Source organism: Apis mellifera, linkage group LG6 (assembly GCF_003254395.2).
Source record: "Apis mellifera strain DH4 linkage group LG6, Amel_HAv3.1, whole genome shotgun sequence".
NCBI classification, from domain to species: Eukaryota; Metazoa; Arthropoda; class Insecta; order Hymenoptera; family Apidae; genus Apis; species Apis mellifera.
In genome coordinates, this window is record NC_037643.1 from 4,618,360 (window position 1) to 4,632,216 (window position 13,857).

Consider the following 13,857-nt stretch of genomic DNA (forward strand, 5'->3'; position numbering starts at 1 on the left):
CGATTATTTTACTATTTCAAACGAAATTATTCGCAAAATCGTGCATCACTCGAAGAGCTAAAATTACTTTCTCCCATTTATTCCTATTTCAAAAGTTTATTTTTCTCGATTTTGCGAAAGAAACTCCGATTTTCAAGTGCGGAAATTATTCCACTATTAACAATTAAACAGAGAGAAAAAAAAAGAAACGAAGATAGAAATAAACAAAGAAGAAAGAAATGCACAAAGATCGAGCTACGTATTGCACGTATCCCGTATTTACCTGATCGCGTTGCAATTTCACGACAATGATACGCCGTTATCTGTCGCAATTTTTCCCGAGCTCCCATGATAAGAATAGCCCGTGCTCTTTTTTACCGTCCAATCTGACGGGAAGAATATAAAGAACCGCGTGATCGCGCGCCGTATCATTCAAATCATGAAGAGCCTCGTCGTGGTCGTACTTCTGCTCGCGGTCGGCCTTGGCGCCGGCCAAAACAACAAGGGTTGGTGGAAGAACGCGATCTTCTATCAGGTATATCCCCGCAGTTTCATGGATTCCAATAGTGATGGCATCGGGGATTTAAAAGGTAGGAAATTGGCGCGAAAACACTTGTGTCTTGTGTTTCTCACTTTCAGCGTATCGTACTTTACGTTGGATCGCTTTTAAGCTAAGATTCGTACGAATGGCGCGACAACTTCAGTTCAACAACGAGTTTATTTTCAATTATTTTCGTATAATTTTCATGATAAAGTGTGCATCACACGATTAAAAATATAAATCTCGATCAAATCAATAATGTCATATAATAAAATTGGAACAATATTGTATCGCTCGTGTGTATACAATTTTTTTAAAAAATATGACGGAAAAATCGTAAAATATGCAGTGATTTGAGAAATAGAAAAAAGAGATTGGAAATTAGAAAGATTTATGGTTAAGAAAAATAAGTTGTTAAAAGTTAACATAGTTGCGTGATTCAAATATTTAAATTATACGTGGAATTAAGTTTCGTAATATATGACGTCATACATCTTTATCGAAGTGATGCACTTCACACGAGTTGTTTGCAATTGCACACAATTGATTAGTGTTGATTGATTAAATCATGTTCCTTTAAAAAAGTATTGAAGAAAGAAACTGAGAGAATTGAAAAATTGAATAGATCTTAGTCATGAATTATGAATTTTTGATACAGATATTAATGATAATAATAATATATGTTTATGTTAATAAGACTTGATTAATGGAAAATACATATAATTATTGATATTTACATCATAATATATATAAAACGGAAAAATTATTTAAAAAAGTATTACTTTTAGTTTATAAATTTAAACGATTTATTTTTTGTTATAATAAGAATATTTATTTATATTAATAGAATTGAATTAAAAATGATATATTTTCATATTTTATTAATATTAATAAGACAAAAAGGAATATTTGTTTGATAATTTCTTTTTTTTTTTTTGTTTATTTAAGTATATTACTATTTATGATTAACATTTTCACATATATTTATCTGATATTTTAAAATATTAATTTTAAACAATTTAAGTAATGTTTCGAAAATATTGAAACAATTTACAATTCAAATAATATTTATGAAATATTTAAACGATCTTTCCTTATATACTAAAGATATATATTTTCTTAACAAATATAGATTAAGATGATATTCAAATGTTAATGTTAAATAGATGAATCGTTTAGAAACAACTTGTGCAATTGAAATCAATTATAATTTGTTAACTAATAATAGCATCATGAATGGATTAAAGATATTTAAAGAGATGCACAAAGTGATTGAGCATTCTACTGAATCTCAAGCTTGGAACTAATCCAAACTTTTAATTCTTTGCTTATTAATATTGATAATAATAGTTGCAATTAGTCGATAATAAAAATGACAATACATTTAGCAATTAACAATAAAATAAATAAAAATGAATTAGTAAAATATTGAATCTAATGAACTTGTGCAATATATTTTTTATCAGCAAATGCAAGAATATTGTGTAAAGATTTTTAGAAATATTTAGAAATAATATTTATTATATTTCGTGTTATTCTTTCGTTCCACAAACATTCCTTATAAAATAATGGTTAGATAAAGATAGTTAATATTTAATTGCACTTCTGCAATCCCACGTCCTTCCTTTGATACGTACATGTGATGTAACGTATGTGAGTTTTGAATGTTTGATGGTAATTGAATGGAGTAATAAAAAATCTTTTGTAATGGTATATTAACGTAAAAGTTGATCGATAATTATCCGTAAAAAGGAACAAATTTGATTAATCGTTTTTTATCTTGTCATTTTTCCTCGTTGAAGAAAAATATACTTTTGTTATTGTGAATTTGAAAAAATTTAAAAAAAATTTAATATATATTTTTCTAATATTTATATATTTAATCAATTATTAATTATGCCAAGTTATTCACAATAGAAATTGTATCGAATATCAATATTGATTTAATATCAGTGATACAAAAAAAAAATATTTATTAATTCAATCAATCAACATTTATTTATCTCAACGCGATTTATTTTCAATCTGTTTGAAATGTTTTAATTGCTTTTTATATATTTCAAAATTAATAATATTTTTCTTAAAGTGAATCTTAAAGTTGTTTCGAATCCTTACTCACTGTGATGATTATAATCATTTATTCTTTGTACTCGTCACTTACCTGAAACAAAAACAAAAGAACATCATATATTATTTTTAAATCAAATATAATTAGAAAGAATCATTAATAATGTCGTAATTAAACATAATAACAATAGTAAGTATATAATATAACATTATAACATTATAATATAACACGTACAATATAACATTTGATAGAGAATAATTTTTTATTAAAATTAAAAATATTTAAATAATAATTTCTTGTAATAAAATAAACAAAATATCTAAAACTAATAATAAATACTAATAAAACAATGTTTATAGATATCTGATCTATTCTAATATTTTTTATTTTAAATTTATTTTAAAAAGATATACGCAACAATTATCGCTATCTAACGATTAGATATAATAGTGAAAAATTGAACGATTTCATAATTCAAATGCGTCATACATTAGAAATTTACAATAACGTTTCCACCGTATTATCTATAACAATCTATAACTATCTATTATATCTGTAGTGGAAAATATAAAGGAAAAGTAAAAATTGTCTTGAAAAATAGAAGAATTGACAAATTAATATATATCGATATCTATTACCTCATCATTTTCAATAATTTCGTATATTAGATTTAAAATGTAATTAAAATCTATTATATATTAGAGTTAATATTAATTTCTTATTTTAACAAAATGGACAAAATGATAGAAATAGAAGAGGAATGTATCTATTCTCCGTTGATTTGTTTTCATGATTATCGATATGGCACGATTGATCCACAAAAGTGTTTGCAAACCAATATTTGACTCTCGATTCCTTTTATTATCATGCAATTATTAGATTCAAAAATTGATTTTAACTTATTATTTTAACTCGCTTCTTGGCAGGTATTAAGGATAAGCTTTCACACTTCATCGAATCTGGAATAACAGCGATATGGTTATCACCAATTAATCGAAGTCCTATGGTAGATTTTGGATACGATATATCTGACTTTAAAGATGTAGATCCAATATTTGGTACTATAAAAGATCTTGAAGATCTCACTGCAGAAGCGAAGAAACAGAATTTAAAGGTAACATGGAAGCATACTAATATCTTGTCGTACGAAATCATATTCCATAATATTATGCCATAAGCAGATATAAAATCTTCAGCAATTTCTAAATTGAAAAGATTTTGATTCAATATAAAATCGATAAATTTAAATCAAGAATTGATATCGATGGATATCAAGTATAAGAATATTTATGATGGGAAAATATATGATAAAATAAATAGATACAAATGATTGTTAAAATTTAAAATTGGAATTTAAAATATATTGAATTATATTTAGAATTATGCATTTTTACATATATCTATTGTATTTAATTACAATGAATTAATAAAAAAAATGACACGACGCAAAAAAAAAAAAAGAATACTTGACAAAATTCAATTGTTGAAAACATTATAAGAAAATCTTAAAAGTATATACATATATACATATATATATATATATATATATATATATATATATGTCTCAACAATAATATTATATACGTATATCGAATAAATTTTAAATAAATTTTAAATATTTATTTCGATAAATAATTCTTTCATTTTTGTAATCATGTGAAAATAAAATTATGGAATGTTTTATATGTGACGATATACAGTATGATGTAAATACTATGACGTAATTGTAATTTGATTCCAACAAATTTAAAACAATGAAAATATATCGGCTCATACTTTACAAATTACACGAAAAATCACGTAATATAGCATTTACGTTTTTTTGTGATATTAATGCGTATTTCTTTTTCTAATCTTAATTGTATGATATGATTGTATCATGTTAAAAAAATCATACAACGATATATAAATAGAATTCTTTTTTATAAGAGATTTTACGTTAAAGATTATAATTTTTCATTCTCATATGTGATATCTGAATTGTCGATAACAGGTGAAACAGTCAATAAGTATTTTTCCAATATGATGAGATAAACATTAAATATAATAATACACGGTAATAACATTAGAAAGAAAATCACGTTGAAGACTTTGGAGTACTTGTATTGATAACACGATCGAATAATTTCAATTAAATAATAATTTAAATCATAAACTTCTTTCTTGGAAAATTATTTTCCTAACTTAAGTTTGAAAACAATTCTATCAAATTCTACATTTAATAAATATTTTATGGAAGTGTAACTATTTCTCTAAAAGAGTGGATATCAAGATATTTTCATTATTATGTGTTGAAAAATCAATCAGTATATTAAAAAAAATTCATAGATTTTTATTTGAAACAATAAAGTGTCAAAGTTTGCTTTCATACTCTGAATTGAAGATACTATAGCTAATCATTCAATTATTTAAAGTTCAACAAAGTTCCTTTTTAAATAAATAACAAAAATACTGACAATTTTCTTTTTATCTTTCAGGTTATTCTAGATCTTGTCCCTAATCATACTTCTGATCAACATAAATGGTTCCAAATGAGTATAAATAATACTAATAATAATAATACTAATAAATATAAAGATTATTACATATGGGTTGATCCTGTCAAAGACGATAAAGGAAATCCAATTAAAGACAAATATCCTAATAATTGGCTTAGTGTATTCAATGGTACAGGATGGACTTTCCACGAGGGTAGGAAACAATTTTATTTCCATCAATTTTATAAGCAACAACCAGACTTGAACTACAGAAACTCGGATGTGAGAGAAGAGATGAAGGTATAATTTTAATCAATTTTCTTGATATTAAAATTAATTCAAAATTAATATAAAAGTTTCGTATCATTCGATTTGTTTAATTGCTTGATCAATTCCATGAAAGAAAAAAAAAACAAAGAAAATTATGATGATCGTATCGAAACATATACATTATTAAAATATTATAAATTAGATTAATCTAAGAAATTTTGTCGCAAGATTTTACTCGTATTCATAAAGAATTTTTCCTTATTCTTTTATTTTATGCGAATCGTCTCCAACAGAAAATTTGCATGATCTATTCATTTTTTTTTTTCAGAATATAATGAAATTTTGGTTGGATAAAGGAATCGATGGATTCCGCATAGATGCTGTACCACATTTATTCGAAAGCGCTAACATATCGTTAGATGAACCACCTTTGGGTAAAAATCTCAACTTAAGTCTCCACGCTTCTTTAAATCACACTTTAACGAAAGATCAACCCGAGACTTACGAATTGGTAAAAGAATGGCGAGATTTTGTGGACAACTATGCAGAAGAAAATAAGCGGGATGAAATAGTAAGAGAAAAAAAAATATATTTGCGAGCAATTTATCGTAAAGATATATTCTATTTTTAAATTTTTTTCATTTCTTTCGAGACTGATGAAATATATCAAACTTTTATTTAAGTATTGACTAATAATTAATAATATCAATGCTAACTAAATAGGCTCAATATTGTTTTAAATTTAAGAAAATTGAAAATTGATCTTTTTTCCATATATTGTTTAACAATAATATTAATTTATTTATTAATTTTATTAATTTTATTTAATTTGATCATATATTAGTTTATTATATTATTTAAAAAAATATTACATTAAAAAAGAAAAATTCTTTAGTCAGTTGTTTCATCGATATTACACGATGATTTGGTCTTATGAATAGGATGTAAAAAGTATAGAAAGTTTCCAATTATACTATTATGCAATATTGACAATATTTAGAATATTTTCTTAATTTTTAATCCTAGATTTAAATTTAGATAAGCATTAGATACGCATTATCATTTAATTTCATTGTTATCTCGATTTAACAAAATTTTGTTTTACAGGTACTTTTGACAGAGGCGTATTCTTCTTTAGAGAACACTCTCAAATATTACGAAGTTGGTTCAAATGTTCCCTTCAATTTTAAATTTATAACAGATGCAAATTCATCTTCCACGCCAGAACAATTTAAAGTAATTATAGACAATTGGATAAAAGGAACGCCCCAAAATAATGTTCCAAATTGGGTGGTACGTAAGTTTTTTCATAATTAATTAAATTTAATTACAATAAAAAAATAAACACATTTAATCCTGAGTGTGGTTCATTTTTTCATTCAATCAACTTAATTGACGATAATACTAAATAATGAAAATTACTAATGAAAAAAAAAAAAATAATGAAAATTAGATAAGTTTATATCTATTCGTATTATTTAAGTAAGATCACTTTTGATTCATCCAAAATGTAAAAAAAAAAAAAAAAAAATTATAATAATTACAACAGATGGGAAACCATGATCGAGTTCGTGTCGGTACACGTTATCCTGGTAGGGCGGATCACATGATAATGTTGGAGATGATTTTGCCTGGAGTCGCGGTCACGTATTATGGAGAAGAAATCGGTATGGTGGATAACACTACGATATATAAATATGATGTACGTGATGGTTGTCGTACACCATTCCAATGGGATAACTCCATTAATGCAGGTATGAAGAATCAGTTTCTGAATTTTTCTAAAATTTTTTATTAATTTTAACAGGAAAAAATAAAAACGAAGTTTAAAAAAATTGAAAAATAATATTATAAAATATTTCTTTTTATTAATATTAATATATCTTAATTAATAAAAAGATAAATACATTTTACTAGCAGGATTTTCAATTTTTTATAATTATATAACGATAAATAAATTTTGAAGTTATTTGATTCAAGTTAAAAAAAAAAAAAATCATTTCTATTAATATTCCAATTGATTATTATTTTATCAATTTAAGTGTCACATTCATATATTTATTCTTCATTTTACATCTACATAAAATACACAGAAATAAAACTATAATCTCTAATATTTGAGAATAAAACAATCTTATCTCGTTTGTAAATTTCTATGAAAACATTGGCATTTACATGATAAACTCGATGTTTATAGGCTTTAGTAAAATCGCTGAAAATTTGCTTGAAAAGAATTGGCTACCTGTTCATACATCGTACAAAAGTGGACTAAATTTGGAGCAAGAGAAAAAAGATAGTATTTCTCATTATCATCTTTATACCAACTTGACCGCTTTAAGAAAGAGAGATGTGTTGAAAAAAGGAAACTTTACTATAGAAATTTTAAACAAAACTGTTCTGGCTGTCGTGCGACAAAGCGAAGAAGAAGCGGTATCTCTTTTGATCAACTTCTCTAAAAATAATACTATCGTGGATATATCAAAGTTGGTGAACAAAAGAAATAATGCTAAAATTTACACAAGCAGCGTAAACTCCAATTTGACAGTAAAGTAAGTAATATTGGGCGAATTTCACATATCGTTTTAAATCGAATTAAAATCATATCAATACGTGAATTTATAAAAACAATAGTAAAAGTAGAAGAAAATTTTCTATGGAATAATGACTGAAATAGATTTTTTAATTTATGGGTATTTTATTATATTTAAATCAATATGATTTAATATTTTTATTAATTCTATTAATCTTTTGTTAATTTTATTATAATAACTGGACAATTAATGACATAAATTTAATTTCACTTTTGATATTTGATTCTAAAATATTTTCAAAAATAATTCAAATAAGTCGATTTAAATTCTTAATTTTTTAATGATCCCAAACTTATTTAATTTATTTATTTATTATTTTATATGATAATACAATAATTTTATTATTTTTCAGTCAAACTGTAAATCCAGTGGCTATCAATATTCCTGGAGATACATCTATAATTGTAGATTCATCCACTTCAGGCGCTACTATAGTCAATTATTCAATCATGATTTTCTTATCCGCAGTGTTCATATCTTTTTTCCAACGGTAAAATTTATTGCTTAAAAAATTTAATGTAAAAAAAAAATTAGAATATTATAAAACTAATTTTAACTAATTATTAATTAATAAAATTCATCTTAATATCAGATTTATAGACTGAATATGTGTCCTAAATAAAATCTTTATATTTATATGTTTATATCATATATTTATATTGAATTATATTGTATGTGCCATCAAATATTGTAATTGAATTGTGTATAAAATCATGATTACGATTACAATTACTTGAATTTCTACACTCAATCGTAATTTCTATTCTGTTGATACAGTTTTAGCATCAATATACTTTTTCATTATTCCCATAATCAAAGTTGAAATTGCAAAATAAAAAATAATCTACGCTTGATATTCGGCAGAATATTAAACCAGAATAATTTTTAAATTCTTTTAAATTTTAAAATAATCTAAACAAATCAGGTGAATACTCTAATTTTCCTTAGGCCAAAAAGAATGGAATCATCACATGGTAGTAATATATAATATTTTTTTTTTTTTGTAGGAGAAATCACTAATTTTTATACAAAATTACTGCAAATCATGAAATTTAACTGTAGAATTATAATATCATTCACCAAACTTTATTTTTCTGGGATTTTCTGTTTTATGACAGTTGATCCACATCATGAACTTTCCTAAAATCAATATCCATCAATTAATATCAAGAATAGCTCGATTTGATATTTAAATTAGACTTATAACCAAGCTGCATTGGTAATATCGCATTATCAATAATAATTATAAAGTAACAAAGTTAAAAAAATGAGAAAAGTTTCAAGAAAAAGAAGATGAATAATATCGTACAATTTATTATTTCTACAAAATTTAATCTCTTGTTAACAGATCATTTATAACGATAATGATGAATTGAATCTTGAGGAAATTAATTTCAAATAATTCCAATGTATTTTCTTCATCCTCGTTCAACCAATCCATTTTTTTTACTATTTTAAATGAATTTATCACTCGCTTGTATATCAAATTTTGAACGACGAATTTATTTGTCATTGATCCTCGGAGAGGAATTCCAGATTTTGAACGAATCTGGAACAGAAGATATGATCCACGTATTATCCTATAAATGGATTTCGAATAATACATAATATCACGGCTGCGTGATATATTATTAAACACCTGTTGCGCATCATTTTACAATGGAATGAAGATTATCCGAAAAGAAAACCGAGTTTCACGATCGACAAAGAATAACGGCTATCGCCGTAGAACGATCGGTTATCGATCTCCCTGTATCTTCCTCTGATCCGATTTCCACGGCAATCTGTCCACGCTCAACGTCACCACGCCCTCGTATCTCGGCCGGTTTCACGCAGAAATTTATGTCTCCGGATTCGCACCTGGTGAGACAGAATGGTCGATGAACGAAGGAAGAGGGAAACGCGACAGAAGGAATTACGATCGTTACCATTCCGTCCTTGGAATTCGGCCAACCGACCAACCATGAAATTCTCAAGTTGAACCTGATGTTCCATTCCCCCGAAAGTTTCATCAATTCTCAAACTCGTTTCGTACTTCTCTAAGGTATTAAGATATTGGTGGATGTATGGGAATATATTCGTTTTCTTCGATTTTCATCGATCTTCAAAGATTTTTCGATGACATTGAGATTGAATGCATATGAAATAATAATTTTCTTGATTTTCAAGAAAAAAAAAAAAAAAATACCAAACAGTTCTTAAATCTACAAATCTAGAAAAACTAAGAGAACGTAAAATAATATTTATAATGATAAACAATTAATCAAGTAATCAACTTTAACATCTAAATATCTTTCTAAAATTACATTAATTATCATTAAATATATATAAGTATGAAAAATAATTTAGAATATAATTTATACGTTAATTATAAAGAATAAATTTATATTAAATGTATAAAGAACAAGAACTATTTATATTTATCTTAAATATATATATATATACATTTTTTCTTCGATATCCTACTCTACCAATAAATTTCAACTATACTACCTTTATCATAATCGTGACAAAATATTATCTTATCTTCACGCAGCATAGTTTTCATAATAAAAAAAAAATTAGCCTTATTCGACGAACGAATAGAGCTGGAAAATTTATCCACGAACAGACGATTAACAATTCAATGATTATATTCTCAAGGTATATTTATCCGTAGCTCGATTTACTCGCTTCCTCTCTTGACAAGAACGGATGACGAAATTAATCAATAAATTTAATTACGTCGACGCTAATTAATATCCCGTAAAACTCTTCCGTGGGTTCCAGAAACTGTTCGCGGTCTTCAGAGAATACGATAATTATAGCCATGTGTAATTAAACAATAACGTAACAAATAAAGCAAAGAAAGTTTGGGAATACTTCGTGGCAAATTTAAAAATTCGAATAATTTCGTTTTCTTTCTCACGGAGGAATTACGAAATGGTATTGATCATTAATGAAATATTAATTTATGTTAATTAAATGATAATATTAAAAGGATGAGATCTATCTTATGAAAACGTTATATTAATTGATATAAAGTGGAATGACAAAGTTCGGTTAACAAAAGCTTAATTAGAGTTTGGATAATGAGACATTATATAAAATTTCATTTATATAAAGTAAACTCCACTGTAAACTCGTCTCAAATTATAACTAAGTTATACTAAATTCTAAAATTCCTATCTTATATAATTATTGTAGGAATAAATACAATAATACGATTTGAAAATACAATAATTGAAAATAACTTGATTAATAATAAAAGTATAAGTAAAAAATTAAAATCATTTTCCATAGAATTGATTCAATTAAGCAAAATTAAAATAATAAGTTACCTATTTATTAATATCACGTGTAATTTACGTATTAATTTATACGTTATTAATTGTCAATCAATACAATTATTCCACTGATAAATATAAAATTTTATAAGAATCGAGGACACGTCACGTGTGTGATACAATTTTTCTTATGGACATAATAACACGTTGTTACCGTTTCGGTTTTACATTAACAAGAGCCTGAGGGCACAGAATACGAAATCATCGACACGGATTAACCAGTTTGTACGATTTTTATTTTTTACAAGCTGCAAAAGAATAAGATTACTTAATACAAGTTGATATTTAGAGAACGAATCTCTTATTTGGATCATATAATACAGATGCTTGAATTTTCAAATCAATTCGCAATATTATTATTGCAATATAATTTTTTAATCTTAAATACTAATTATTTTCAATGGATTAATTTGAATTTGATATTTGTTTATAATTAATGAGAATGTGTTATAATATATGCTGAATAAATTAATATGAACTAATATCTAAAATATCGTTTCTTATTAATCGTATTAAAAAACAAATGAATTGTATTCAACATTTTATACGATTTGAAGATCAAGATCATAGTGTTATCATAGTGTTTGTTTTTATTCATCATTCTATCGACAATAATGAGTTAAAAAAAAAAAAGAAAATACATTGATTTTGAAAAAAGAAAGATTATTTTGATATCACAAAAAAAAAAAGATAAGATATAAAAGAATTAGATTACATTTATCCAATGCAATGTTTTAAAATGCTACATAATATTATTTACAAAATGTTTTTGATGTAATCGATAGAAATTATTATTATTATAGATAAATACTTCTATTGACTCATCTTATATATATTTATGAAATTTATTTCGATAAAGTGTGTATTTTTTTTTTTTTTAACTTATATAATCGTTATCGTAATTGCGAGAGAATTTGCAAATTTTATAAAATGCACACTTGTGAAATCGTTATGTAAAAAAAAAAAAAAAAAAAAAAAAAAAACTGAAACCAACATCTTCCGATTGAATTGCGACAATATAAAATTTCTTGCGGTCTCGCATATTGAAAAAGTACTGACGACTTATTTTGCATCGAAGTAATCCGCACACTTTCTGTTCATATTTAAAGAAGAAAACGAAAGAAAAAAAAATAGTAAAAAAAAATAGTACCGCGAATGAAGTTTATTTATAATATTGCGAAAAGAATAATGAACATACTGTCAAACTTTCGAGAATATAAAATTTTGAGAAAATTTTTTAAGAAAACTTCAAGTTGCAAGAAATGAAGGTCTGCAAATAAACGAGATGGAGATGGATTATCACGATGAATAAAACATGCATCATCTCAAAAGGAATAATAATTGTTGATCTCACAGATGGAAAAATGGTGTATTTTTTCTTGAAAATGGAATAAATGTAGAAAACCTTATTTGATTTATTTTTAAAAATTGTATTATTAATTTCTATGCTATTTTATAAATATATACGAAATGTATTTTAATTTTAATTAAAAAAAAATTTTAAAGAGCGAATTTGAAAGTTTCCATTCCATTGTTCAAAATATTTCAACAAAGATAATTTGAATGTTAATAGTTATTATCATTGATAACTTATTATTGAAAATTGATAAAGGAAAAAAATTATTAATACCAAAATTTAAAAAGACATTCAAAATGAATTTGAAGATATTATCAAAGCATTGCTGCAAATTTCGACAAGAATAATATAAAAAAAGATAAGCACAATAAAAAATATACTTTTCTAAGATTTTATTGAAGAAGAGATCATCGAAATAGAATTCAAGAAGAATGTTTGAAAGCATACAACTACTTGAAACAAAAATAAGCAAGAAAGTAAAAGAAGAAAGGACAAAATGTATCGCTTTTTGCCTAACTATTCTATTCACTATATTATTTTCATGGTATGAATTATGCATTGACTTTAAGATATCAATATTCTCTGAATAGAATCGGTTTGTATTGCAATAGTAGATCAATGATTCGATACTATAATTCCTTAATTGTGTCTTTATTCGAATCGATCATTAATCGATGAATAGCGTAATATAAACATTCTTGGAAACATTGAATTCAATTTGTCGAATCAATGAACACGTATTTATATGATATATGCATAACAAGCCTAATAACGAATCTTTCATCATCGTTTAAAAGGGATTTGGCTTGAGTCATTTAAAGTTTCGACTTGCACATTTGCATGAAGATATTCAAATTAACAAATTTAGTAACAAATTCAATTGTATCGTGTTTGGAACGACTAAAGTCTTCTATGTGGAAACTTGGACGAAGGCTTGTGTATGATTAGATTGGAAATAATTATGCGAATATCAATTTTGTGGAATGAAGAGAGAGATAAGGTAAAGTCGATATTATTTGCAAGTTGTTATTATTTAATTTTCGAATTTATTTCTTGTTATTTGTTGTAGATAGTAAAATGTGATAAAAGTTATAATATTTTATAGTGTTAGATGATTTGATACTTATATTTTTAAGATTTTCTTTTAAGTTGATTATCATTTTACTTTACATGTAAGTATTTTATTACTTTGTCGTTATACTGATAATAAACGCATTATTTTCAAAATAATTATTGTATATCTATATT

At 24.9% G+C, this 13,857-nt stretch overlaps 2 protein-coding genes across 3 annotated transcripts in view; one reads left to right on the forward strand and one right to left on the reverse strand.

Moving 5' to 3' along the window:
- The window catches only part of LOC724389 (calcium/calmodulin-dependent 3',5'-cyclic nucleotide phosphodiesterase 1C), a 154,479-nt gene that overhangs the window by 117,607 nt on the left and 23,015 nt on the right, over nucleotides 1-13,857 (reverse strand). The gene's annotated exons all lie outside the window — the stretch shown is intronic.
- Nucleotides 419-8,420, forward strand: AGLU2 (alpha glucosidase 2). The gene is made up of 8 exons (NM_001040236.1): nucleotides 419-569; nucleotides 3,515-3,702; nucleotides 5,066-5,365; nucleotides 5,664-5,906; nucleotides 6,443-6,628; nucleotides 6,885-7,089; nucleotides 7,533-7,884; nucleotides 8,279-8,420. The coding sequence occupies exons 1-8, from the start codon at nucleotides 419-421 to the stop codon at nucleotides 8,418-8,420; spliced, it is 1,767 nt and encodes a 588-aa protein (NP_001035326.1).